General features: G+C 40.0%; 3 protein-coding genes across 5 annotated transcripts; 2 read left to right on the plus strand and 1 right to left on the minus strand.

Moving 5' to 3' along the window:
- Positions 1-1,169: 1,169 nt before the first annotated feature.
- On the minus strand, positions 1,170-9,900 carry LOC115671938 (uncharacterized). Its single transcript, XM_030593638.2, has 21 exons — positions 9,579-9,900; positions 9,209-9,294; positions 8,929-9,030; positions 8,361-8,467; positions 8,014-8,114; positions 7,667-7,754; positions 7,205-7,293; positions 6,738-6,877; positions 6,475-6,631; positions 6,257-6,392; positions 6,028-6,124; positions 5,695-5,824; positions 5,368-5,427; positions 5,123-5,241; positions 4,418-4,542; positions 3,321-3,545; positions 2,987-3,147; positions 2,365-2,525; positions 1,941-2,023; positions 1,779-1,864; positions 1,170-1,459 (listed from the first exon to the last, which is right to left on the minus strand). The coding sequence occupies exons 1-21, from the start codon at positions 9,792-9,794 to the stop codon at positions 1,316-1,318; spliced, it is 2,613 nt and encodes an 870-aa protein (XP_030449498.2). The 5' UTR covers positions 9,795-9,900; the 3' UTR covers positions 1,170-1,315.
- Positions 9,901-14,979: 5,079 nt separating this feature from the next.
- LOC115672026 (probable arabinosyltransferase ARAD1) lies at positions 14,980-19,508 on the plus strand. The gene is made up of 4 exons (XM_030593768.2): positions 14,980-15,637; positions 16,951-17,247; positions 17,363-17,458; positions 18,665-19,508. Exons 1-4 carry the CDS (start codon positions 15,008-15,010, stop codon positions 19,088-19,090), a joined length of 1,449 nt encoding a protein of 482 aa, XP_030449628.2. The 5' UTR covers positions 14,980-15,007; the 3' UTR covers positions 19,091-19,508.
- A 782-nt stretch (positions 19,509-20,290) lies between these two features.
- On the plus strand, positions 20,291-26,113 carry LOC115672093 (uncharacterized). 3 transcript variants are annotated; one of them, XM_056309148.1, is made up of 9 exons: positions 20,291-21,318; positions 23,229-23,338; positions 24,018-24,086; positions 24,279-24,394; positions 24,494-24,548; positions 24,795-24,915; positions 25,130-25,177; positions 25,503-25,597; positions 25,731-25,872. In XM_056309148.1, exons 1-9 carry the CDS (start codon positions 20,964-20,966, stop codon positions 25,740-25,742), a joined length of 981 nt encoding a protein of 326 aa, XP_056165123.1. In that variant the 5' UTR covers positions 20,291-20,963; the 3' UTR covers positions 25,743-25,872. The 3 variants fall into 3 exon arrangements, with proteins under 3 accessions (XP_056165123.1, XP_056165122.1, XP_030449717.1); XM_056309147.1 differs by having other exon boundaries at positions 20,312-21,318; positions 25,764-26,113; XM_030593857.2 differs by lacking the exon at positions 20,291-21,318 and adding an exon at positions 21,875-22,469 and having other exon boundaries at positions 25,764-26,113.
- Positions 26,114-27,175: the final 1,062 nt, after the last annotated feature.

Here is a 27,175-nt window from a genome sequence, read left to right on the forward strand (position 1 = left end):
GGAAAATGTTTTCCTCTTCTCAAAAAGAGAAAGTTGTTTTCCTCAAAAGTGAAGGTGTTTTGCCCATTGGGGGAAAGTGTTTTCCGTTGGAAGTTATTTTCCGTGAAACGGACACCGAAAAACATTTTCCCGAAAGTTATTTTCCGTAGAACGAACAAAGCCTTAGTTTATTTTTAGCCACCTTTTGCAATCCTCAATTCGATAGGGAATTTTGCTTTTCATCTTCCCGTAGTTTTTCCCGCGAGAGTTTTCCACATAAATTTGGGTGTTTTTTATTCTTCTCGATTTTAATTTCATTATTGTTTCTGCATCAGTCATAACAAAAGGAAAATTACCAAACAATCTGAAACCTATTATAATTATGACAATTCAATCTTTAACCTTTTTTTTTTTGCCAACTGTCATCTTCCCGTAGTTTTTCCCGCGAGAGTTTTCCACATAAATTTGGGTGTTTTTTATTCTTCTCGATTTTAATTTCATTATTGTTTTGCATCACTCATAACAAAAGGAAAATTACCAAACAATCGAAACCTATTATAATTACGACAATTCAATCTTTAACCTTTTTTTTTGCCAACGAGTCCAAACCTTGTTTGTAATAATTCAATTAATCCGATCAATTTTGATCGGAAATCACTGACATGTACACTAACTGTCCTATATGACGCAGCTGGCAATAACGTTAACATTTTTAAATAATATTTCAAATTTATTTATTTATTTTCTTTTTCTTTCTTTTTTTCCTTCCCTTCTTCCTCTAGCCTGTCGCCCAACCTCAGCGATTAATTCCAAATTCACAAGGAAATAAACACAACGAGGTAAGCTATACAGCTTGTAGTACATACGCAATGCCCTCTCCAGCAGAATTTACGAATTTAAAATATGCAGTAATCCAAGAACATTGCCGATCGACTGAGGTATCGGATGTTTAATCCGGTAAGAGTTCGAATCAACTTTAAGGAAAACAGATGTCCCAATAACGTATCTCATTCTGTATCGAAGAACACATACTTCCCATCTCCAATTGTTTCATAGGAAATTTCTATAAGCGGGGTATACCACTCGATTCAACCCGGCCGTGTTTGCATCAGATTCGCAACGTTCTAGCGTAGTCAGGATATCTTTCGACGCTCTCCATTGTGATCTGTACAGCTGGGGACCGATGTCTACTGTCATCATCAGTCTATTACTGTAAAATTTTGAAAATTCTCTCCAAGTGATAACACACGGCAACACTAATGTAAACTCCCTTTAATCACCAGCTAATTCAACATCAGAACTCCTGGAAAGGTGAAATATACTTGCATGAATGAGATTAGAATATGTAAGTGGACATGAAGTTCGAATACGCGATGACATCCACCCAGTCAGGAAAAAGACTCTTCAACTTCACAGCTGCATCTACCAAATGTTGGTCTACCACATTGACATCAACTCTTAAATCCTCGGAACTGCTAGCCTGCGATCACAGCAAAAAAGTAATGATGAACATGTCATGATGCGATAATCATATATATAGAAAGTAAAGTCTCATCCGCATGGATCACACTGTAGAGTGTAGCGTAAGGGAAAGTGACTGCAACTAACGCAGACAATTTTTGCGTTCCAGAAATGTTAGAGAAATCAAATTTATGTTGAAGGGACAAATGATAGAACAAGAAAATGAAAGGAATAAGTGAATAGGATCTAAATGCAAAGGACATTGCGTGGTAAGATTTCAATTCGCACAACAAATTTGATTTCTACCCAAACGCTCAAGTCAAATCCACGAACATTACCTCCAACCAGAAAGTCCAATTTTCATTACTGTAGCCGCTCAGTCTGCATATGTACGATGGAGGACCACCATCGACGGTTTCAGGAGCTGTAGCAATGCAACTAAATGTAAGGGAAAATAAAATTTGGCCCAATTGAAGGAATTGAAGTGTTCTTCACTTAACCTGGAAGAGCCTCGTCTGCAAATGACCAGCTAGACAGAGGACCAGTTATGTTGAGCACTGCAACCCACACCTCATTCAAAGAGCTGAAAGGGAGACCCCCCCACCCAAAAAAAACAAAAGGCTTTTAGCACCGCAGAGCTTATTTAGAGTTCAGGAAGTAAGAAGTTTCACTAAAGTACACAGATCTGATGCTCCAGCAAACAAAATATCAGCAAGCCGATAAAACCTGCCTTTCGTTCTCACTAAATAAAAGTACTGCCAATATACACTTGTCGTGATGACCTACAAGGCTACCGATTCATAAATACAGTTCCTGGTAGCTTGTATTTCAATCTGAAATCAGACATGATGAGCCATGGGGCTTAAGCATGTGTAAATGTCCATTCATCAATAGATCAACTATAATATGGTTTATTTTACTTACCCCAAGGAAAATTCCAAGTAGATTCTACGAAAACTATTGCCACTACTCTGTAATTTGTATGCAGATAGATGAGGAAAAACTTGATGGTGCTTGAGAATGCCTTCGCTTTGTGCAGGAAAGTTTAAGCTTCGCGAGAACAAAAGTGATACTGGGAAAATCCCCTGCAAGAGAGAGGAAGAAAATATCTTGAGGTATCTGCGAAATACAAAATTCAGATGAAACAGAAATTTGGCTCTAGTATGCATTACAATAACATTATGTAGACATTCAACGAGAACTATATCATTGCACCTCACTTTAGAGTTCACATGGATCAATCCTTTAGAACCTCATTTTAATGTTGTAACAGCCTAGACTAATTCATCCTCAACAATTACACAAGGTCAAAATGTTGACTAGGCAGTATGCATCATATGATCCACACGAAGCCACTCTACAATCATACATCAAACTTCTTCAATAGACTACTAGATGAAGCTGAATGGCTGCAATTTGATCCTCCGATGTCGATCAAAATACCGGAAAGGTCTGACTAACATTTCCCTTTATGATAACCAATTAGGATTTATGAGTAAAACAGTCAATTTGACAGCCGTTTGACTCCTCAGTTATCGTTACATACCATCCAGTTCTCTCTATCAGACAGTTTTGCAGCATCAAAAGAAAAATCTGGGCTGATGTGCATTTCTTTTGCCACTTCAGGCGCATATTTGAAAAGAAAAGGCAAAGGATTGGAATCCACTACGCCCACATCATAACTGGAGTTGAGAACTTGATTTCCACCTATCAAATGAAGATGTGAAGTGTTGTTAGATAATCATCCCATACTGCTTTCCATCTTAAGTAAGGTCCTACAATTCAACTAGACTATATGATATAATCAATAAGGTTGGAATTATTGATAAACTTCTGAAAGTAATTCTTCCGATTAAATTTTAGTTTAGTTGCTTTGCTACCAGCAGTGAGGAAGGTATGCTGGAAAACAACCCTCTTAGGAGCATCTCTGCTGTATGGGAAAAGCTGGGAAGACACTGCCATGGTAAGTATTGTAAGATGCACCAGGAACTGCAAGATAGAAGACTTGGCTAACCAACGACCACAGATAGGTATCAGAGGGCCCACACACCACCCAGTTGAAAGTCCAGTTACCGCTGCCACTATAATATCGGGCACGAAGAACCCTGCAAAAAAGTACTTAAAGGTATCAGTCCTCTTTCCTTAAGAGTTTTCCTTGCTCACTTAATGAACTTTGGCGAAGTTTCAACCATCATTTATGTTAGATAACCATTTTCACCAAAACTGTAAGATATCAAGTACACAGATAAAACAGTGACTGCATGATTTCATTTTCATGAACATTTGCAGGGGAACTTCTTGCATCAATAGCAAAGTTGCCACCACTTCTCTTTAAATGATTTGTGCACTAGGAGCATCATAAGAGTACAAAAATGTCCTCCAAAAAAGGCAAAAAGATGAATCTACAGGCAATTGACAACATGGTTTCTAGCAAGAGAACACAGCAATCACTTGAAGCACAAGGGTATGCCATTTTCAGCTAAACAAAATGGGAATTCGGTCTTATTTCAGCGTGACAAACCCATTCTGGCTTCGATGTAGGCACTGAAGAATGGGACTGGAACTGAAGCCAAACTTGCAGTTATGATGTAGTATATTGCTACCAAGAGAATCTCACTTCAATTTTATAGTATCTTCGATACTTTTATAAAAAGAAATCTCTTACAATTTGGCTAGAATTAAGCACACAGAACAGACAGTATAGACAACTGAGACGATAATCACAAGAGCATAGTTGCTGCACTTAAAAGAGGAAGAATAGTTGACAAAAGAGAGGTCAATATTAATCCAAACCGGATCTCTCTTTGGCATATCAGTTGCATGCACTTAAGATACAAGACAAGGTGGCACGTCATCAGTTGCTGCCAAGTATGATGCGCATTACTACATCCTAATCCTAGAATGCTAATTACTGAACACCTCACATTGCATATGTCAATCAAGGTCATCGGAAAAGATACAGGTCCAGAAAACTTGCCATAGGGAGGTGGAACAGCGCCCATCATACCCATCTTCTCAATTAAAAACTGGATAAGAAACCCACCAAAATAGACAGTGTACGTAAGGCACGGAATTAGAGGTATCACGAAAGCAACAGTCGACCTGAAAGAAGTGACTCCAATCAGATCGCACTTCCTTATTATGAAAAGCGAAATATCAGGAGGGAAGATCAAAAAGTAACTAGTTGCAAGAGAAGAACCATGAGAAATAGCTATTTTCAGAAGGGACAGCCAATCTATTCATGGCATTTAACAATTATGAACTTCTCTAGATGAAACAGTAGAATAACCATATATCTAACCGCCCATACTCATTTTTTGTTGAAAATACTGAGAAAATTATCGCTTAAGTTCCCTTTCACTCCTTCGGTCACCAGAAAGGTTCCGTATTATCACAGAAGTTGTACGAAGCTGTCGATTATCAACCATCAAAGCTGACACCATTTTTAAGAGACTACTCAGCAAATAGTGCCGATGGAGGTTTTCTTGAAAGTTTACTGAAAGCTCATCATGAGTTCCAAGCAAGAGTAGTTCTTTTCCATGAAGAAGCTAGGAGTCCCATGGATGATAACTCACAAGGGGCAAGCACCAAATATGCTTAGCTATAGCCTATAACCATTCAAAGTGCTGTCCATTAAATAGTTTATAGAAGCATGAAATAGTAGAACTTTTTTAAACACTACCATAGTGAATATCGACTGCTTGACCGAATTGCTAAGCTGAAGGATATCCAAGAAAGAAGCATTGCAGCAGACAACATAAAAGTTACGAATCCGCCACTCAGCCCAGCCAAAAGGTAGGCCTGCAGTTACCAAAGTTGCTTTAGCAAGTTTACCAGTAGAATAAGTGAACATATCTCAAATTTACATTTAGCTCATTGACATTTTTCAACAAAAGGAAGTCATATATTTTGAATTGTATGACTTACCAACGTTACCAAAGAATAGAAACCAAATGCTCCCCAAAATCTCGCTTCATCAAAGAACACCTGCATGAGTATTTCAGTCAAGTACTCAGTCATGTCACTCAAGAGTACAAAAAAAATTGCTTACATTATAATGACGACTATTCATATCACAGCATTCCAAAGTAAAACCAAGAAGGCAGACCTCAGTTGCATATGTTCAATTACTATTTACCTGTTCTGCATGTCCAGCTGCAGCAATCATTCTCAAGTTTTAAAAGAATTGCCCGCAGATTTAAAAAAAAAAAAAGAAACAGAGCATTGACAATACTTATTCAGAGTAGATTGTACCTCCTTTGATAATTTAAGATTTGAGATCTCTTGAGAGAGGGGAAAGTTGCTCCAAACAATCCTTGGAATCAAAAGACCAACGACAGAGCTGGGGATGAACATTATGAAAGCCAAATATGGAGTAGCAAACCTGCATTTGGTTACAGCACGTCATGCCTAGCCCGCAATTGCCTATGTTAACATGAACATATGCCATAGTGTCCCCTCACACTCCACACCCCACCCACTGTCTCTCTCCAGAAAGCAAAAAAGAAAAGCGGCAGGCCACACCTATCAAGTTTAACGGGTGCCATCTTCTGAGATGATATGTGAAATCAAATGATGAGAACTCACCAGTTCATTGCATAACTTGAGAAGAGCAATCTCAGTATAGAGAAGACAACGGGAAAAAGAACACCAAGTATTATACCAGCAGAATGGAGCATAGTCCCTAGAGAGAGCAGAAGGCATTAGTAAAACTCTGCAGGCCAGGTAACTGAGCAAATGGTCATGACAACGACAATGAAACCATATAACATGAAAAATGAGTTATAACAGAAATTGGGCAGCAATCGTTCTTTACCTTTCACAAAGTCACGGAGAATTGCAAACCAAGAACGAGAGCCAGAGTTTAATAAATGCAAAAGGAAAGGCATGGCGAAGAAGATGCCAACAGGAACACAATGAAGCACCACAGCCACCCTTCTAGGATAATATATCTGAAAAATCCAAAACACTAGTGATTTTATTCGTATAATCAACTATCAAGATGCTCATTGACATATCTAAAAAAAGTCGTACCAAAATCCACGATAGATAATCAAAGAATACGGCCCGCTCATCCGAGCCAGTAGATCCAATATGTTCTCTTTCATGAGCATTTCTCAACATAGAGGAAGTTGTGAAGGCCTTAACTAAGCTGAACAAATTGTCTCCACGTGCTTGGACACTTCCAGGTCTGTTTAAAAAAGTTTGGATTTATGAGGAAGGAAACAAAAAGGTCAAAATTATGTGATTTCTAAGACCATACATATCAGTACCAAAGTAGCAGATTTAAGGCATACAATAATCTGTCCACAGTGTCATATGAGGTATGGTAAAAATAACCACCAAGGAGAAAGATAATATCCAAGCCAGGAATGTTGCCATTATCTTGAGAAAATATTCGGTAATCAGTATCACCAGGAATTACAGGAAAAACATCCTGCACCCGAAGAGATGATTCACAAGTGAGACCGACTACTAAACCTCTGCAGCATATTAAAAAACCAAAAGCACTAAGAGAGAGAGAGAGAGAGGGGGGGGAGAAAAGTTTGGCCCAAAAGAGAGTACCACTCAATAATAAATTATTGTAATAGCAAAACCTCATTATCTTCTAACTTCTCATATATGAAACACGTATTTCTTATAAATTTCACAACCTGAAGATCTAACCCGACTTGTATGGATAAAATGCATGCATCTTGTTATAAATACTTGTAAATTATATGCATGTATGTAAACCAACTATAGGAGCAAGAAAATAAAGAACCTGAGCAGCACTATGTGCCATGGGATATATCGCTGATTCAGCATAAACAAGAGAAGGCCAAGAACCGGGTCCAGATTGGCAGACCAAATCTGTTGAGAGCATTGAAAAATAGAAAATCATCAGGGATGCAATATCACCAGAACAGCAGTTGAGCATGAGGAGAACTGCCATTTTATCACAACCTGCAATTACTGATTCTGAAATTGAAACAAAATTCCCCGGAACATTACCACTCTCTTTATCTCTATATAATTAACGTTTTGTAGATGAATATGAACAATCGTGCATGAGAATGAGGAGATAGATGTCACCCTGTTGGAAAAATGGGAATAAGACACTTGAAAAGAGACTAAATGGAAATGGAGTATCTCCTTTCATTATTTCTCTGAAAATGTATTGTATGTACATCTCAGTGATACTCTATAATAAAATAGTTAAAGGACCCCTGCACTTTTCAAATACCAGGTCCTCCAGTTCCAGACGCTTCCACATTTATAAAAGCTCCAATTGAATCACGCCATCTGTTTGTTGTCATGAAGCCATGTGAACCCTGGAAATGATAATCAAATAGCTTCATTAGCTGAATATGTTCAGAACATGCAAAGTTTAAGGCAATTCTATTTAACAACAGTTTGCTAATGGTCATTTTAGCAAGCAAAAACACCTCATTTTTGTTCGCAAGTACTTCAAATTTTAAAGCGAAATAGTGTTACTCAAAACTTTGATGTCAAAATAAGAACGTAAAAATAAATCAATTAGACTACCAGATTGAGAATTTATTACCAGAGATATATATAACTACCACTTACCAGCATGAAAAGTTCTTCTGCACCATTAAAAAGAAAAATGATGGGCCGAGGAGGCATCCAGTCAGCATCCACAATAAGTCTTGCTAGTTCCAGCATTGATGCTGCAATAAGAGTAAGAAACCTTATATGATGCAGAAAATGTTTATCCAAGTTAATAATCCAAAAATCCCAACTACGGTACTGATACTGCAAAGAGAAATGTAATCCTAATACGATGAGCAATAAAAATCAAGACTTTACACGGAAGGATTGGCTAAGTATATACTTTTACGCCGCCACCCTTTCTTTTTTGCTTGGATCAACATGATAAAGGAAAATATATCGAACTCAATGGGATTTCTACGTACCAACACATGAACCACAGTCACCAGCACCGGGAGAACCAAGTGGACTATCAAAATGCCCATTGACTAGAAGGGATGGATCAGTGTCTTGTGAATCTACAGATGATATCCTGCCATTAGATCAAAATTCAGCTTAAAGTCCATATCTCCTGATACACGAGCATGATCGGATATCGGAAGCTTGGCCCCTCATTGCACCATCAGTTATTGCATTATTAGCATTGGAAGAGGCCTCTCGGGGAAGACAAGGCATAAACCAGTTTGTCACCTCGACACAAGTACAAGATATCATTTCAGGGCTATTAAAGATGAAAATCATCTCCATCCATGGAGTTTCTAAACAGAAGCCAACCTCCGAAGCAAAACTAAAAAAGCAAACCACGATTTTTTATTTTTCACATGGCCCTTCAGATCTTTCACATAATTTATAAAGAAAGGGATGAAGGAGCCTTCATGGCAAGGAGCTCCATGCATCGACAAATTCGGTGATTTAATCTTGAAATTTGGAAGGGGGACGGGGAGAGGCCACAATCTTGCAGTCGTATTTCAGACATTGTAATGGGACAGTTACCTGGCAACAACATTTGTATGATTTCTGTACCCAAACGAAATGCTGTGGCCCAAAAACATCATGTTGAACGATCCGGCAACAGTTGACTCCTCAACCACGATTCTGTGTAAAAGTTTCTTAGAATACTTTGGCGGAAGTAGCGAGTTTCTAGAATTTAACAACTTCTGAGGTTATAAATAGCAAATCTAGTTCCACCCAAAAAAGGAGGACCAAAAAGAGGAACTCCAGAAAAGAAATTGCAAGTTCAATCGGATTTCAAGATATAGATGGAACAAATTACTTTAACTTAGGCCCAGCTCGCTTCTTAAGCGTCTCCAACTGTGATTTGATATATCGAGCAGCTTCTCGTAATCCAGGACTTCCTTCCTATCAGCACCAGATTGAAGCACTGCATTAAGCTAAACACAAACCGAAAATACAAGGATTACGCTATTCCACGGCAACTTCTGCTTTCTCTTAGTGCACATTTTTTGTCCGAATAACCAAATGCCAACTCCTCTGTCAGTCCTGCTCTATTTCACCTACCCGAAATCTAATCAACGCAGCAGAAAATTTCTAGTTCCAGATATTATCGTATGGAAACACATTCGGAGTCAACATCAAACAGCCGCGCCAAGAGAAGAGCACCGAAACACGACCAGCCGACTCACCTGACGACCGCCGATGTCCTGCGCCAGCACGCGGACGTGCTCGACCGCTCGAGCCTCGGAGAACCGATCGGGAGGCGCGTCGACCCCGAGCGGGTCCACGAACTTCATGTGGATCCGGTGGTACACGAGGATCGACATGAGGCCGTACATGATCGCCAGGGAGAAGAGCAGCTTGAAGCCCGGAGCGTCTCGGGAACTCCAAAACCTCAGCGCCATGTTTTTCTTCCTCCTCCTCCGGCCTCGCCTCCTCGGCTCGTCGGAGCAGGTCCTCCCTCCGCGGCGGGAGGCGCGATCGGCCGGCGTGGGATCGCGTGTCGGATTGACCGCGCGCGCTTGATTGGGAGTATCGATGGCGTCCTCGGGTGGTAACGAAAAGAGATGGAAGTTTGAAACAAAAGAGCAGAGACGGTGGGGTCGGCCGAGGTTTCTGGTAAGATATATATAGGCTGGGGATCTGTCGGGAAAGAGCGTGCGATCGGACTGCCATGTGTCGTCCGCCCGCCCGCGTTGACCCTGTATCATTTTTCTTTTTGTTCGAGTGAAATTATATTTAGAATAATCGAGGAGTGGTTAAGCATTTAATTTGAATACTAGCACACGATGCACGCACTTGTGAAACTCACCAATCATTTTATTCGAGTAAAGTAAATGGAAAAAATTTGTTGAAGTTAATAGTGACATGACAAAAAGATTGTTGTACCCGAAACTTTGGAAGAAGAAATAAAGGTTTTAGTATAGTTAAGGAAACAAAATTATGTCATCCGAAATCGTAGTATATGAATACAAAAATAGAACGCCATGAGATTGAGAGAAATAAGGGTAGGAATGTGGAATTTTTTATTAGCTTTTGCTGGCAAAATGCATTTCTTATTTTGATATTTTAATTGCACTGATGAACACGAGATAGCCTATGCTGATATGGAGGGAATTTGAGTAGCTTTGGAAATTTATGGAAGGGTTTCGTAACAAAATAGTTGGTAAAATGATTTAAGAGGTAATGGCCATTCTAGAAGTAGATTTTGTTGTGTTGTGGTCGTGCTGCAATAGAAACCTATATTTGCCCCCTTATATATAGCAGAAATTTACTAAGGTCAAGATCGAAATAGAAAAGTTCCTCTCCGTAAAACTGAGGACTCATTTATCTCTTGATAGTACCATAGATTACGAATATTATATAACAAATACAATTAAGAACAAATTTGAAAGTCACATCGACCATTCTGTAGAAATCTTGTCTTATTTGATATACGTGGACTGGACGATTTGCATATATCCGTATTTCAATCAAGCTGCCTGTAACATTATACATCACCATGCAAACATTTAATTTTTATTAATTGAAATATAATGGGGGAAAAGGGCCAATGGAAATGATTTAGCAATGATTGCTTGAGACAAAGTTCAAGGGACATGGGTTTCCATATCGTGTTGATTGATGTATATTGCTCATAGGTTTTGGGCTAATCGCCGCGCAAATTCTGGCCCACTATATGTCCCCCGAGTGGACCCTCTCAAAGTTTTATAAAACGATGTTGCTCCACTTTCAAATATTACTCAAAGAAAAGGAAAGAAAAACTTATAAAAACTTTGGAATTATAAGCTCAAGATCTTCAACCCGACATCTCCATATCCAATAAAGATTCGAGGATTTGATGAGAAAAATGCATGACTTTTTTTGGGGGAAAATTTCCAATGATGATCGGACCGTTTTTTTACAATAGGATTCAGAGTGAATTCTATTTCTCATAAGAGTTTAAAGTTGTCAATTTAGTTCAAATAAGGGCTCGAGCTCGCCGGCGGTTTAACCAAATCTTCGCCGACCAGCTTGCGCGGATGACTCACGTGCTTATTCTAATGGTTAGAGCTGAGGCAATTTTGTTTGAAATCTTTTGCTTTGACCCAATACAAAGAAGCTACAAATTAAAGCTAGTTTTTCGAGAGAGCTGCATGGTTTGAATTCGAAAAGGGCATCACAATCCACCATCTGCAGAATAATCCTTCTAGTAATGTATGTAGAATTGCAGTTCAATAAATAACTTGAAGGTAACAAAATTGCCATGTTGCAGCCGCCGGAATAAGCAAATGATTTGCATGTGCAAATTGATCGATGAAAATTTGGCCAATCGGTGTGGGCCCTTATTTGAGATTACGTTGGCCATTTTAGGTATTTATTTGAGATAAGATTTATTCTGTACCATCTTTTGAGAAAATAGCTCCATTCCATACATTTATTTAGAAATTTCCTTTTTAGATATAATGAAATTATAAACAGACTTCTCATCAATTGTTGCTCGTGCCACTAATCATGTAGGGAAACAACATATCTAATTATGTTGAAATACGGTTTTCCTCGTGGAGGACTGCATTCACGTGAAAAATAAACTTTTTTAATATGATAAGTCACTCATCATGATGAAAATTTTGCTTGGAATATTAACTTAGTATATCGATACTTTCCTGTTTTATACGTAAATTTGTTTACCACGTGAAAAAATCATGTTTTTGTTGATATATGTATATTAGAGGTGTCAAAATGTGTTGAAAGCTCATTTATTAACCCATATATGATGGGTTGGGTCATATATGGGTCAGCTAAATTTTGCTAAATAGATTAATATGAGTAGGAGTAATAAAGTCCAATAAAATGTAGGTTTTTAATAGTTCTAAAGCCCAACTTATCTACAGTCTCTTTTCACTTGTATTCAACTTTAGGTTGGGGGGTTTTGGGTGGGGCTACTTATTTTTTACTTTTATCTTCTACTCATGATCTTCTTTTTTTCAAAATGGAAAAATAGTAAAAAAATTATGATCTTTCAAGTTTTAGAAAATCGTGAAAATTAGTATATGACTCTATGTATCAATATTTATTAACTTATTGATTTTAAGAGATGTTGGCTACTTCTTTGTAAGACTAAAAAAATTTGCAATAAAGAAAAAGCCGCAAACAATCGAAAATCTTATTTGGAACCTTATAAAAATTACTAAAACTTTTATCTTTTACACACTACACACATAGCATAAAAGTTATTTATTTTTAAATATCTATGATTTTAATAATATGAGTCGAGTATGTGTTGGGTGCGGATCAGGTCGAGTATGGACTGAATTTGTATTTACATAAATGGGTCAAAACAAGTTAAATGTGCGACAAAAGAAAAACGTGTTAAATGGATCGATTTGGGTTGGATCATTTTCAACCCGAACTAACCCACCTATTTGACAGCACTAATGGATATGCAATTTAGAGATCAACCACAAGAAAGAATAGAGAAAACTTTGTCGACCTCGACCCACCGTGAATTGATTGGATTGCAATTTATAATTATGGACTTTGAATTTTACACGAATCTCGTCTCATACAATCTAACAAACATATGTGGTATGTCATGGACACGCATCGTGTCCATTTAGGCCTCTATTTGTTCAATGCAGAATTGACTCAAAAGATGGGATTAAAATTTCCTACATATTTCATGTTTGGAGAGAAGTAAAAGTGGAAATTTGGATTCTACACATAATAAGATTTCCACAAAAAAATGTGGAATTGGATTTCCTAACCATAGTTTGTTCGTTGTGAGATTCAACTTCCAAATTTTTAAAAGGAATTAGTGTATCATAAATCCTAAAATTTGACGCAAAAGTATAGTTGATCTTAAAATCTTCAGAAAATGCAATCAAATCTATATATGTGTGCGGATGGGCCATTAATGTTTTGAGTGATGTCGAAGGAATCAATGATAAATTAGAGTGTATGGAGGTGGATATAGAAGGATAAATGCAAATATAGGATATACTACGATCACCATCGAGGCATAAAGGACGCGCCGCCAACTAAAGATAAAGATCAAAGATAGATGAAGTTCACCATCAAAGCTTAAAAATAAATCACGTGCTAAGGATAAAGGATTTTGAGATAGGAGAAGCTCAACAGCGGGTCTAAAGGAAACTGCCAGTAGAGAATAAATGGCTTCTTAGCTCACCATCAAAGAAGAATCCAACTTCTAAGGATAAAGAAACCGGTGATAGATATTCGCTCACACATAGAAAAATTTCTTGTAACATTAATATTCAAGTTTTATCTGTCTTACAAATGATAATTCGCTTCTATATGTAGAGGCACTAGTACATAGGAAATGGACAAAGTATTAAAGACATGGTAAATACCTAACTAATAAAGACTTATGAACTAGAAAATGTATTTAACATACATAGAAACTTGAACTTTGATTCTTGAAATCTACGACACACTTAAGACTCATAAAACTCAAACTGATGATACTCGACTAGATGCAAAGTAATTAAACTTACATTCTAAATTCGTTCACCATCCTGGACAGCCCAATAGACACATTTGAAGATTAACGAACAACGATGCAAATCGATCATAACAGCCTTTGGTTGTTAGGTGGTCGATTAGTAACCTCGGAATCAACAACGGGCTTGTAAATTGGCATCTAGGTAACCGATTGACAACCACGAAATTTATAATCTGTCGACTGAATCGACAACTCTCTTACATAATACACATCTTCAACTTGAACCTATCAAGTCAAAGTATTACCAAAATTGGCCTTTTGCTTCCAAAAGTAAGGATTGAGTTGGATTGGGCGATGAGGTGTGAGTTGAGCATGCGAGTTGATCGATATAGCCCAATGTTCCCACATTAAATTTCTAAAATTTGTCAAATTGGTGCAATTAAGTCAATGTGTGAATTCATTCAAATTTGGTAAACAAAAATGCTGACGTGAATTTTTCTACTACTTTCTTAAGACACACGACTTTTTTTAATATACGAATGGAAACTGCTGACGTGATATTATTTTCACGATAATATTTATAACTTCTAGGGTACTAATCCCTTTTTATAACCACAAAACTATCAAAATCCAACTCCACCGTCACCGACCTCCACCAACCGCCACCATTTGTTGATCGTCGCCGTCAGTGGCCGGTAGTGTCGATGATTATTAATCTCTAGTGTCGATCATCGTCGAGAAGTACTCTCTAAGAAGGTAAATGTTTTTTGTTATCTAGACAATGGAAATGAATCTTATTCCGAGTTACTTGAAATGGAGAGGATCCCCTAATCACGAAACCAAACGAGTCCTCGAGCGTTTTCCCTTCGTTTTCCATCCAAATCCATTTGATATCTCGAGATAAATGGGAATCGAAGCAACCTTATTCTCATCTCCTCCGGGTATCTTATACTCCCAAGGCGTCATAAATTGGATGGGATCCGTACGATTGCGCCTTGTGGCGCCACGTGCATGCACATGAATCCTCACATGATACCACAATCAACTACCCAGCACGACGTCGAATCTATGTAAGCATCGAGAAATTTAATGTACTAAATTGACAAATTGTCTGAAGTTACTTCGGCTTTCATCTTAATAATTAGTTTAAGTACTCGCAACCCACTTTACTTAATGCACAACCAACCAACATACTCTCTCTCTCTCTCTCTCTGCAACCCAGTCACCAAAATTTGCGGAGCGACGCAAGGCCACCGAGAGAGCGAGCGTCGCCGACGAGCTGGCGGACGAGCGGATCTCGAGAAGATGTACGGCAAATCCATCGCCCTCTCCCTCGGCCTGGGCTTCCTCCTCCTCCTCATCACGTACTCCATCATCATCGGCTCCGTCGACATCCGATCCTACTTCTTCCCCCCGCTGCAATCCTCGCCCGGCGCCGGCGCCTGCGCGAACGATGCCGGCTCCTCGGCCCCCCTCCGGGTCTACATGTACGATCTCCCCCGGCGGTTCCACGTGGGCATGATAAACCGCCGTGGCGCGGACGAGTCGCCGGTGACGGCGGGGAACTTCCCCCCGTGGCCCCGCAACTCCGGGTTGAAGAAGCAGCACGGCGTGGAGTACTGGATGATGGCCTCGCTCCTCTACGACGGCGACGGCGGCGGCGGTGGCGGGAGGGAGGCGGTTAGAGTCTTGGATCCGGAATCGGCTGACGCTTTCTTCGTGCCGTTCTTCTCTTCGTTGAGCTTCAACACTCACGGCCATAACATGACGGATCCGGCGACAGAGATTGATCGCAAGCTGCAGGTAATTGAGTAGGTCTTATCTTTCCCGGAGACTCAAATCTACATTTCCCCGCTTCCTTGTTGTTCGCTGTGCATACCGTATCTAGTGGAGCGTGTTGAAATTTGACATTCAGGAATTTGAACGTTTGCATTCGGCTGGTTGTGTTGCTTACGCAGACGAAAAGCTCTGTTTGCCATCTGGCAAAAAGGCTCATGTTTTGATTCGTTAATCTTCTTTTCCCAAGAATTGATTTAAGAACCGACGATATGTTTTGGAGAGGGAGAGAGTGTCGGTCTGGTATGGCTCGCAGTCATCAATCCCGTGGAATGGCAGTGTTTTTTAGGCATTTTGTGTCAATGTTGCTTTCTTTGAACTTGTCAAGTGCTTATTTGGATATTTTATGGCGCTGTGTTGGCATCGAATATGGTGCTTATGATGTATATCTCCGCATCCTCTTGTCTTTGCCTGTTTATATATTTGTTTCTATTTTTAGCACTTGTCAACACCAAAAACTAATATTCGTGAAGTCGGGATATCCAATTGCTTTCACTTTCCACAAAAGAAAGAACTGACCCTTATTTTGAAATGCTTACTGTGAGATAATTTCTGCCGAAAGCATTTCAAGATGAGATATTAGCCTGTGAAAAGTTGGATGCTTTGAGAAAGCTTTTGAGGTGTATATGTATGGCAGGCGCTGATCCAATGAACTGGGGAATTTCTGTTTCTTTGCCCCCATTACATTATCTCCTTGCGTGTGACTTCTGGTCATCCACCCATAGGATAGTCAGATTCAGGATGAACTGTAAATATGGGGACCCTTCAGGTTCCAACGGGGAAATCTTTTGAATTCTCGCAAGATGTTGAGGTCCACATGAATTCTCCTTTTTCAAGTATTCACTTCTTATATTTAAACAACTCAATATGTTGCCAAGTTACTTTTTGGTATTAGAATGGAGTGTTTACTGGTGGTTTTATTTAGAGGCTGTAGTGATTTGGGTGTAAGTCAAACCTATTTATTTGACACTCTCTTTGGCATGGAGTGTGAATTCCAGTCTTTTGGTTTTCTTTACTTGTATTATGATTGTTTTCAAGACATCTTCATTGAGCCTTTACTACCATAGCGAGACAAATCAGTTACTTTCTGAAGCCTATGTTAAAGTACTTAATCGTCATTTTTGGGATCGTCCTCTTTCTAGTTTATTCATTTTTGTCACACTATATGTCCTCTATAAATGGGACTTAATGATCCCTTTAAAAGGTAATTTCTGATGGGCTTTTTCTTTGTGAACAACTGTATCCTTGTTACAGTTGAATATTGGTTCTTCTGATTTCAGATTGACCTTCTGGAGTTCTTGCGGCAATCCAAATATTGGCAGAGATCTGGAGGCAGAGACCATGTAATTCCTATGACACACCCAAATGCTTTCAGATTTCTTCGGGAACAGGTGAACGCATCTATTCTTATTGTTGCAGATTTTGGTCGCTTCTCTAAAACCATGTCAAATTTGAACAAAGACGTGGTGGCTCCATATGTACATGTTGTGGATTCTTTTTTAGATGATGACACTGTTGACCCGTATGGGTTGCGCCCCCTGCTTCTATTCTTCCGTGGGAGGACAATCAGGAAAGATGTAAGCCTGCCTGGCCCTGCAGTGTGATTTATCTTCGAATAGTGAAATCTGAATAGCATGAGTACCTGTTTATTTGACACCGTATTTTTCCATCACTATGCCTATTACCTTTCAGGAGGGGATTGTTCGTGCTAAATTGGCAAAAATATTAGCTGGTTATGACGACGTTCATTACGAGCGCAGTATTGCAACTGTTGAAAGCATCAAAATGGTAGGTAGAGTTGCCCTTTTCTCAATCGCTCTATTTATATTCATAGTAAGATGTCGTATAGCATATGGAGTGATTGGGACGTTCATATAGAGTTACGGCAAAAATTTTAACGTTCATATAGAGTTACGGCAAAAATTTTAACTGGTTATGATGACGGTCATATGGATCTCTTTATTTTTCGTGGTTCTTTAGAGCCGTTTTTAAGAATCTCATTTCCGAGGTCAAAGATTATGTGCATTTGCTAAATAAGTTTCAGGGAAAGAGACTAGTAACAATCTGGTTTGCATTGCATTGAGTGTGCAACTTTACCTTTATTTCTTTTTATAAAGTTCCAAGAGTATGCTCTTGCTTTTCTATGTTTAGTTGACTCCTTTTTTACCCGTGCAAGCTCAATACCTGTCCAGTGATTTGATTGTTGTAGAAGTGAAGCTTTTTATATAAATAAATCGTGTCCACCAATCCCCTAAAAATTTATGGTGATAGAAGTGCTTTTAAAAGGCTACAGATGAATTCCTTTAGCCTTTCGTTTGCTTGAAACTCCTGGTACTTTTGCTTATGGTTGCTCAGTGTTATATTCTGAAGTTGAGATTATCAGGACTAAAAGTCCTATTTGACAATCCCTCGAAATGGAAGACCTTCGGAGAACTTATAGGTAAATGCAAGTGTGCTACTTGTTTTGGTCATCCAGTGGTGCTGCTTGGCAACAGGGAATAAAGAAAATAAATGCAAAGTAGCACTTCACCTGGCAAGTTGTCTTTAAATTTGTCTAGAAGTATAAAAATCTGAAACGTCCTGTCAGAAGTATACCGTATTATACATCAAACATAAGAGCCTAGTATGAGATAAACTTACCTATTTAGTTGGTCACAGGTATCTCCTTGAGAATATAATGCCTAATTGTATTATTATGTAATGTTTTTTAAAGCATAGAAATTTAAGGTGATTCTTGTTGTCTGAATCTGTTTTGAGCATCATCTATGATCCAAAGGCGGAAGTATATGAATTATAAAAATGTGCTAGTTTACGTTTGGCTGTAGCTTTGAATTGCCCGGTCGTAGTTGATGCTTTGACTACATGAATTACAAGTACTCAGTCCAGTGGAAAGCTCTCTTTTTGTACAGTTGAGTTGCACTGACATCTGCTAGCAGCAATGATGCCAACAGTGGACAATGCTTATTCTTTAACTTTTCTCTCGTTTTTCTCCAGTCCACTCAAGGAATGCGTTCATCGAAGTTCTGTCTGCATCCAGCTGGAGATACTCCATCATCATGCCGGCTTTTTGATGCCATTGTCAGCCACTGTGTTCCTGTCATCGTTAGTGATCAGATTGAGCTCCCATATGAGGATGAAATTGACTATTCCCGGTTCTCGATTTTCTTCTCAGTCAAGGAGGCACTTACACCAGGTTACATGGTTGAACAACTGCGGCTGTTCCCAAAAGAGAGATGGATGGAAATGTGGAAGCAGATTAGAACAATTTCCCGTCACTATGAATTCCAGTACCCCCCAAAGAAGGAAGATGCTGTGGACATGCTATGGAGACAGGTAAAGCACAAGCTTCCTGGGGTCAAACTTGCTGTTCATAGAAACCGAAGGTTAAAAATTCCAGATTGGTGGGGGCGAAGGAGATGACAGGGAGGAGCTTGCTGTTAAGACACTGTACATCTACGTTCTCTATCATTATAGCAGTGCCCTTACAAGAATCGACAAGATGCAGAGACCTTGCCAAACACAATCAGCGGCATTTTTAACTGATCGTGATCTGTTAATTGGATCTCATTTTCTTTCCTTACTTCCCAATCTTGTAGTCTTCCACCAAGATTTTTGTAGCAACTTCTGCTTGTTGATGTCTAGCAAATATTGTGGAGGCTATATCCATGTACAGTGTCTGTCGGGATTGGCCTCTGTCTTTTTAGCTCTCTATGCTTCTTTAGCTGCAGAGGATGTGCAAGTTGACTGTTATTGGGATTTTGTATCATTCTGCAGAAGAAACGATTGTCCATTCTTTTGTTCATTACAAATACATGAAGTTGTTGCCCCTGTGTGATCAGCTGAAGGACTGGTATTGTACCCAAGATTTCCCAGATTGAACTGGAGTAAATCTTTAATCTCCAGAATCGGCCATGAGTCGTGTGGGTTATGTTTTTGAAACCAATGTTTCTCCGTCTTGGTACCGCAAATTTGCTAGGGCTCTGTACTTCGCGACCCAAGACCCTATTGACCGCGGCGATCGGAGATTGAGGCTTGACTGCCAAAAAATTTGCGTTTGATTTCTTGCTGCCCGACTCATCGTCAGCATGCGATCCTTGGGCAGCACATCCAACCTTCACACTCGGAGCAAATGCTTAAGGGAACAAAGAGAAGTATGCCATGTGCCCTGCCTTCTTTTATGATTAGGAACCTCCCTCCTGAATCAGTCAAATAATTGGAACCTGAGACCCATGAAGCTAACTCAAACCTCACGGGCACAAAGAAAACACAAGCCCAAATTCTAAAAGACCTTGTACGATATACTACATAAATATACTATCAATGTCCAAAATTTATGGGATGTAAAGCCCGAAATTTTCACTCGAGTCAAAGTGGAGGATGACCCATTAGGAGCGAACGTACTTTCTGATCGTACTCGAGTTTTTTTAACATTTTATCGTACTTTTCATTAAGCCCCTACTCTGCAAGAATAGAATAGCCCTGAGGGACGGTCAAAGCACACTGCTCACCGCTCAGTCCTTTTGTGTTTGGATGCAGCGTGGGGCGACACCCATGATTCTTGCTGGCTCGTTTGCCCCGCCTTTTTGAAGCGTAAAATACGATTCATCACCAGATCGGTCACCCTTTCCGCCAGTCCCCGCAATGAAAAAGCCACGTGGCGGTCAAATCGAATCTAGTGCTCGAAGTGGTCCGATGGATAAACAAAACGATGAACGACAGGACGGTGATGGGATTCTCCTACAAAGCTCTTGATTTGTTTTTTCGCCGGGAGATTTTTTTATAGCGAAAATCCCAGGAACCGATCCCCGCACCTCCGCCACGCTCTTGCTCGGCCGCGTGACGGCCACCTTCCGTTCATAGCGGCCGCCGGCCTAGGCCCACGGAAAGGGCTTTGCTTTCAGTCCCAATTTGCAATTCGACGAATTTTGCTCAGTTGCCCAGTTCGAGCAGCGAATCGAACGGTAAAAAAAGCGAATCGAAAACCGACGACGACAGTTCCGTTTGGGGCGGACGAGGTTCGGGATCCGACTGCCGTCCGAACGTGAAGTGAGATATTGAAATGCTTATTGAGAGGAATGGGTGCTCAATTCGAATTGGCTTGCAACTGTGATTCCTGATAAGTTCGTGTCCATCGCGTCGCATCATTTCATTGGACGGCGGAGATCCCACGACGATCCCGTCCCTTCGCCCCCGCACAAATTGCCGTCGCCATGCACGTCCAAGACACGTAATATTAAATTAGGACGAAAGCCAAGAAGGGGGGAGTGCTTGTAGTCGTAACGTCTCACCGTCCATGTCTGCGTCCGTCACTCTCAGTCTCGCTAATCTCGCTCGAAACGGGGCCAAGAAACGTCTCCCTCTCTCTCTCTCTCTCTCTGTGTCCGAGGAGCATCTTCGTCGTCTACACGGTAGATCATCTGGTCTCGACCGCGCCAAGAAGGAAGAGGAACGAAGTCCGGGCATCTATCTGGTCGTGAGCAGACCTCGTATCTCAAGAAGCTTGGAGGCGTTTGCTGGTGCTGGATCGATGAGCCTCGTCAAGACCCAGCAGAATTACTCCGCTGTTCGCACCCTTTCGGTCTCAGCTCCTTCCTCCTCCTCCTCCTCCTCCTCAATCTCCAGATGTTCTCAAGGCCTCGCTCCTTCAGGTTTCTCTCTCTCTCTCTCTCTCTCTCTCTCTCTCTCTCTCTCTCTCTCTCTCTCTCTCTCTATGCACACAATGCGAATGCGATGCTTCCTTTTGATTCCTCGACAGTTTTCGGCGGTTTTTTTATTCTGGCGATGCGGGCTCTCGCTTCTTTGCGCGCTGAGTTTTTCGTTTTTTCTTTGCTTTTTCAAATTCCGATGTTCGCTGCTCTGTTTTCTGGAAAGAATGGCTATGAAAATCGGCGACGTGTGTTTTTGTAAGCACGAGGCGCTGGCGTTGGGCCAAGTCATGGTTTTTATCACCGCCAATGCAGGTCGTGTCCGCTTCGGTGATCAATTGGTTTCAGTTCGAGTCTCGTTTTAGTTAATCAACCGACCCCCTCCATCATTTCCTGTTTCTGAATCTAAGCATCTGGGTATGTCAAGAGGATTGTTTTTGCTCTGCACCTGTTTCTTCCATATCCGATCAAAGTTTTAGTTACTTTACCGTGCTTGAAAGGTGGAAAGAAACACGTCTCATAGAGGATGGTAAGCATAATCAGCCCCCCTAATCTCGCGTGTTAGGTGAACGTACCCGGTTCCTTGTGGTCATAATCAGACATCTGCTAATTAGTGATTAGTGGTTGATTGATCCCACAAAAGCACAAACAGAGAGAAGGAGAGGTGCCGGATTTGGTGGAAATTTGGTCGCTGACTTGCTCTGTGGGAAAGAAAAGGACTTGGGTCATTAATTAAAAATTCAATGCTTGATCATACTCGCGACTGTGGACGAACAAGCCTGCCGGGAAACAAATTGCTTCTCTTAGGGTCCCATCTCATGCAAGCCGGGTCCTCCATTTGGGTTGGTTCTAGCACTGCTCGTCAAATATGGGCACCACAAGAGATTTTTTATTTCATATTCTTTTTGTCGATATTTATGGGTTGGAGTTATCTCTATCAAGGAATTCCTTTTGTGGGTCCTAGGAACTCTAATTTAATATCTTAGTTATTTCTTGGCAGATTCAATATCAGTTGGTTTCCTATGCAGTCTTAGTCTGTTCAAGTAGGTTCACATTGGAGAGACGATAGATGCGAGAAGGCAGTGATGAATCCAACGGGGGGCCTGGCGGGGGCCGATGGGTTCCCCTTGCCCAAAGGCTGCTTGGTACTAGATGTAATTTTAGTAGTTGTACACTATGGTCTCATGAAATTTTGTGTAGTATTGTTAATACTCCCTCGCAATAGCGTCCACCACTGGGGGGTGTCTTGAGAATCCTCATTGGAGACTTGTTACTTAAAAGAATGATGGGCTACTGAAGTGAATAGCCTGTGCAATCTGATCTCAATGGTCAAAATGGAAACATCATGAGTCCAATGCAGCTATATTGCTGCCCACATTCCTAATTCAGATTGTGCAATCCTCCCTTTTTGATGCATTTATATCTGTCTCGATCAAGATAGTACAAATAGGGGCAAACTGACAATCCAATAGCATCGAAATTGTGGCAAAGCTACAACATCACCGATGAAACCAATGTCTAAGGAAATTGAAAGAATACCTTTACAACTCTCAACATTGAGCATACATAGAGTAAGGAGCTTTATATTAGCTCCCATGCAATTGATTTTCTGCTGTGAGCAGCAGATTCCCCTTAATTTCCTTTTTCTCTTAGATTGATAGCCGATCTTTTAATGCATCATACATGAGCAAAGTCAGCAGGAACAATCAAAATATCTTTCAAGGTCTGTGGGCTGCCTCCAATTTCTGGTGGTAACTTCAGTGATAGAATTTCTTTGAGTTGTTGAGAGTGTCTGCTTACTAGTTATTTTTCTTGTCATAATGAGTGCAATTAGTAGTTTCACAATGCTTTCATTGCATATTGGGCAGCCTATATAGAGATTAGAATGCTTAGATTGATTAGCTTTTTTGTAGACAATGCAACTTGTGGAGCACCTACTTGGATTGGGAAAGGTCTCACATGTGTTTGCTTTAAGCGAAAGGGGACATATGAACGCATTTGTTTTCACTTGACACCCATACAGGCAAGTAGCTACTGCTAAAGAGTGACCAGCCTGAAGGCGGTTTTCTTCTGTTAACTCCAATACAGCTTTACACGTCTTTGCAATTTCCCCCCTCTCTGGCAGGTTACGGTAGTTGTAATTTCCTCTATTACTATGTCAATTGTCTCAAAACTACTATATTGAGGTGACTCTATGGATCACTGGTCCTAAATGCTGTTAAAAAGGAGGCTTTCATTATTGAGAGCAGTTTTTACATTTAATCTATCCCTGGGGTCTATTTTCTGCAACAGCTTTCTCAAGAGAAATTCTCGTTCTTTGATCTATGTTTGACCAGCTTTATTCTCAAAATCTAATGTTTGGGGAGAATATCATCCTTTCTTTATTTTTTTAACCTATTTTCCGGAAGTTTTGAAAATAACGCTGCTTGTCACCCAACATAAAAAGAAAAAAGAAAGTAGTCATTTTTCTCCATGTATTAATTAGATCAGTAGACCTCCTTCCTCACCTTCATGAAAATAAGGAATCTGCTTCTGTACTTATTGCATTGGCCCTTAATATTTCCTTAAAATTGCTGTGGATCTTCATAATTGTTCTTGTCCTTGGGAGTCCTCCCTCATTCAAACTCGTGTATGTATTACATGCTGTTTTAAAGGAATTTGATGTAGAACATTTAGACTTATTATCTCTTGTTGACTTGTAGGAGGAAAGGCTTAAAAGGTTGAAGTGTCGTATGAAAGTATTCTTTGATGCTTCTAGGCCAGATCACCAGGTACATAATGTTGACAAATATGCAATCTAAAGTTGCTGTTTAATGAAAAAGTACTAGTTTGATATATGCCTAGTTCATCCAAGAAAATAGCTCTCCTCAGATGAACACAAAGACATGAAATATGATTCAAAAGACCACATTTGATTCCTTTTCTTTTTAAGTTATTCATTTAGTTACTTTCACAAGAAATAGGAGGCTTTGAAAGCTCTTTGGTCTGCTACATATCCCGATGAGGAACTACAAGGCTTAATATCTGATCAATGGAAAAAAATGGGGTGGCAAGGGAAGGATCCATCCACTGACTTCAGGTTTCCAGTCCATACTGCTCCATATCTTGTGATTTGATGTTCTTCAACATTCTCTTTATCTTGTTTCCTTCTAATCAATGCCATTATTCTGAATAACAGGGGGGCTGGATTCATTTCTTTAGAGAACCTGCTCTTCTTTGCGAAGACATTTTCAGTGAGATTTACTGCCTGTCTTCTTTCCGAAGACATATTCAATCTGCACTTGGATATCTTATCTACCTGTAATGGCCGCATTTTTTTTTCTCAGTGACGGAGACTAGTCTGAAATAATTATACCCTGGTTATGATGAATTAGTTTTCTTGAGGACTGAACTTTCCGTCACTTGGACGTTACACTTTACCTGCTGATTCTATATTACATTAAATGAAGCTTTACTAACCTACATTTTGTATGTTGCAGATATCTTTCCAGCATCTGCTGGAAAAACAAGGAGGAAAGCGAGCAGCATGGGAGTACCCATTTGCTGTTGCTGGTGTGAATATTACATTCATGATCATGCAAATGCTTGACCTCGATGCATGTAAGGGTAAAACCAGTGATTCTGTAGATTTCTTCAATCAATGTTACGCAAGTTTTTGAAGTGTGATTAACCATCAGTTCCTTGAAGTGAGTAATGCACTGTTGAAAGATTTTTGGGACCAAATTCCAAGCTGACCTTTACAAGGTTGTCTTACATGTAAACGTTTTGGTATCTGGGTTCACTGATAAGACCTGGACTGTTCATTTATTTGCAGCAAAACCCAGGACATTTGTTAGAGGAGTGTTTCTGCAGATGTTGTCAGGTAACAGAACAATAATTCATCTTTTTTCCAAAATATGCGGGGTTATGATCCTATGGTTGGAATGGTCAACAAATTCGATTGCATTGCTGAAACTATGTGGTTGTGGAGTTAGTATCTTCTACTGAGGAGTTTAATGTGGGTACCTTTGCTTAGTCAACAATGCACAGCTTAGACATATACATAATGTCCTTGGTCATCTGGCTTTATATGGTTGTCTTAGGGAGTGTCTTTCACTTGAGGTTATGGGGGCCTTTTTATCTCTAGCAGACTGGCAGTTGGTACTTGAGCCGAACTGACATTTAGTTCCTTTTTAATCTGTTTACAGAGAATCAGTGGGCGTTTGATTTGCTATATTGTGTGGCTTTTATGATTATGGACAAACAATGGCTGGAAAGAAACGCGACATACATGGAGTTCAATGTGAGCAACTATTTTCTTCTTTCTTGGAATTGAAAAATAGTTTCATTGAGCGATACTGACGAAAATGAGCATTATCATGAGACATAATGGAAGCTGATTTCAATCTGTCTTGGAAACTGGTCCATCTTTTTAGAAGGGAATGTAATTGGTTTTACAAAACAAACAGGATGTTTTGAAGTCTACTCGAGCCCAGCTAGAGAGAGAACTTCTCATGGACGAAGTCCTGCGAATCGAAGACATGCCTTCATATAACCTTCTTTGCTAGCCAATCTCAAGGACAGGCTGTAGTTCAGGACGAGTTGAATTCCGCGAGCTCAGTATTTTCACTCAAGAAAGACTTCTTATTGTGTGATTTTACTATGGAAACATCTCTTTTATAATTTTGAATTACTCGTGGAAGAAAGGTGAAGCATCTGGTTTTGCTGCTTTTTGTTTTTTTGGCAACAGTTCTGCTTCTGTTTCACTTGACGGAAAATGTATATCTCGCATCAGAGGAATGAAGATAAATTCTCTACCGTGCTGATTTGCATTACCACAAAATGTTCTGTGCAATGGTCGCCTGATCATTGCGGAATTGTCATGTTCAATTCCATTTAATTCAACCTGTAAATATAATCTTTTCTCTGGTTTATATTTTTGCTGTTGCGATGTCAACCATCATTTTCATTTTATGTCCTCATTCTCTCCTGTAAAGATCGCTATGCACAATTTCGCCAAAACGATTTGAACGACGATGCTCTCTGGCTAAATTACTTTCATGTTACGTGAGCTGGGTGTGACTGTCTTAGGAGGAAAGAGACCGAAAATGGTACTTCGCAGGGACAATGATTAACCAGGAGTAGATGTACTTTTGATACCCACTTCGCAATACCAATACAAGATCAGCTTGAACGTAATGCTTCTAATGTTTGACCAGCAAAGTCTCTGTCAACAGAAGACAAGCTCCCTTAGCTTATCATGCACTGCTAGGAACAACGACCTTTTTGGCTCTCTGAAGTCAAAGCTCAAACGGTTTACAAAGCAACCATTCTTTAAATTCATCTATAAAAAGTCAACACCCCCTCTCCTTTCCCAACGACAATACCACTCAAGAATGTCTCTTCATATGTTGCTATCAATGAACTTCCCCGTGGCCATCTCAAGCTCAACTGCATCAGGTAAAGCATCTTCAACACCCAATCTTCAACATCTGAAACTGGAGTAACTACGCTCTTCTAACGTATCATCCTACAAAGATCTACTTCATAACTCGGACGTCGAATCTCCCCCGACCGGCATCACTGCCTCCAAGGCCACCACTCCGGTCCTCCCGACGGAGTCCAATAACATACCCAGCTGGTCCTTTGACGGCATCGTTTTTTACGTGACATCTGGCCTCAACGTCTCTTTGCCCGATAATGGCCATGGAATTTTGCTTGGTCAAGGCAGCAAGATCAATCAGACCTTCAGAGGCGATGGAGACACCATGGACTGTGTTGTTACCTTCACTCTTGCTCCCTGGAATAAAGTGTGTTCGAAAAATTTTACAGCAGTCAATGTGTCTGCATCGGTGTCTAATAGGTCGAAGGTGTTCGAGTT

Source organism: Syzygium oleosum, unplaced genomic scaffold, assembly GCF_021117445.2.
Source record: "Syzygium oleosum isolate NSW1041296 unplaced genomic scaffold, Sole_v2.1 Sole_v2.03, whole genome shotgun sequence".
NCBI classification, from domain to species: Eukaryota; Viridiplantae; Streptophyta; class Magnoliopsida; order Myrtales; family Myrtaceae; genus Syzygium; species Syzygium oleosum.

What these genes read in the sequence shown, in the direction of transcription:
- LOC115671938 (XM_030593638.2), bottom strand. Translation starts at nt 9,794, where the DNA reads ATGGCGCTGAGGTTTTGGAGTTCCCGAGACGCTCCGGGCTTCAAGCTG. An exon ending in CAGAAGAACTTTTCATGCTG is followed by an intron (nt 7,755 to 8,013) that starts GTAAGTGGTAGT and finishes TATCATTTCCAG; the next exon opens with GGTTCACATGGCTTCATGAC. An exon ending in ATTGGACTTTCTGGTTGGAG is followed by an intron (nt 1,460 to 1,778) that starts GTAATGTTCGTG and finishes CTGTGATCGCAG; the next exon opens with GCTAGCAGTTCCGAGGATTT.
- LOC115672026 (XM_030593768.2), top strand. Translation starts at nt 15,008, where the DNA reads ATGCACAACCAACCAACATACTCTCTCTCTCTCTCTCTCTGCAACCCA. An exon ending in AGATTGATCGCAAGCTGCAG is followed by an intron (nt 15,638 to 16,950) that starts GTAATTGAGTAG and finishes TTCTGATTTCAG; the next exon opens with ATTGACCTTCTGGAGTTCTT. An exon ending in GGAGGACAATCAGGAAAGAT is followed by an intron (nt 17,248 to 17,362) that starts GTAAGCCTGCCT and finishes ATTACCTTTCAG; the next exon opens with GAGGGGATTGTTCGTGCTAA.
- LOC115672093 (XM_056309147.1), top strand. Translation starts at nt 20,964, where the DNA reads ATGTCTGCGTCCGTCACTCTCAGTCTCGCTAATCTCGCTCGAAACGGG. An exon ending in TTCACTTGACACCCATACAG is followed by an intron (nt 23,339 to 24,017) that starts GCAAGTAGCTAC and finishes GTTGACTTGTAG; the next exon opens with GAGGAAAGGCTTAAAAGGTT. An exon ending in CGACATACATGGAGTTCAAT is followed by an intron (nt 25,598 to 25,763) that starts GTGAGCAACTAT and finishes CAAAACAAACAG; the next exon opens with GATGTTTTGAAGTCTACTCG.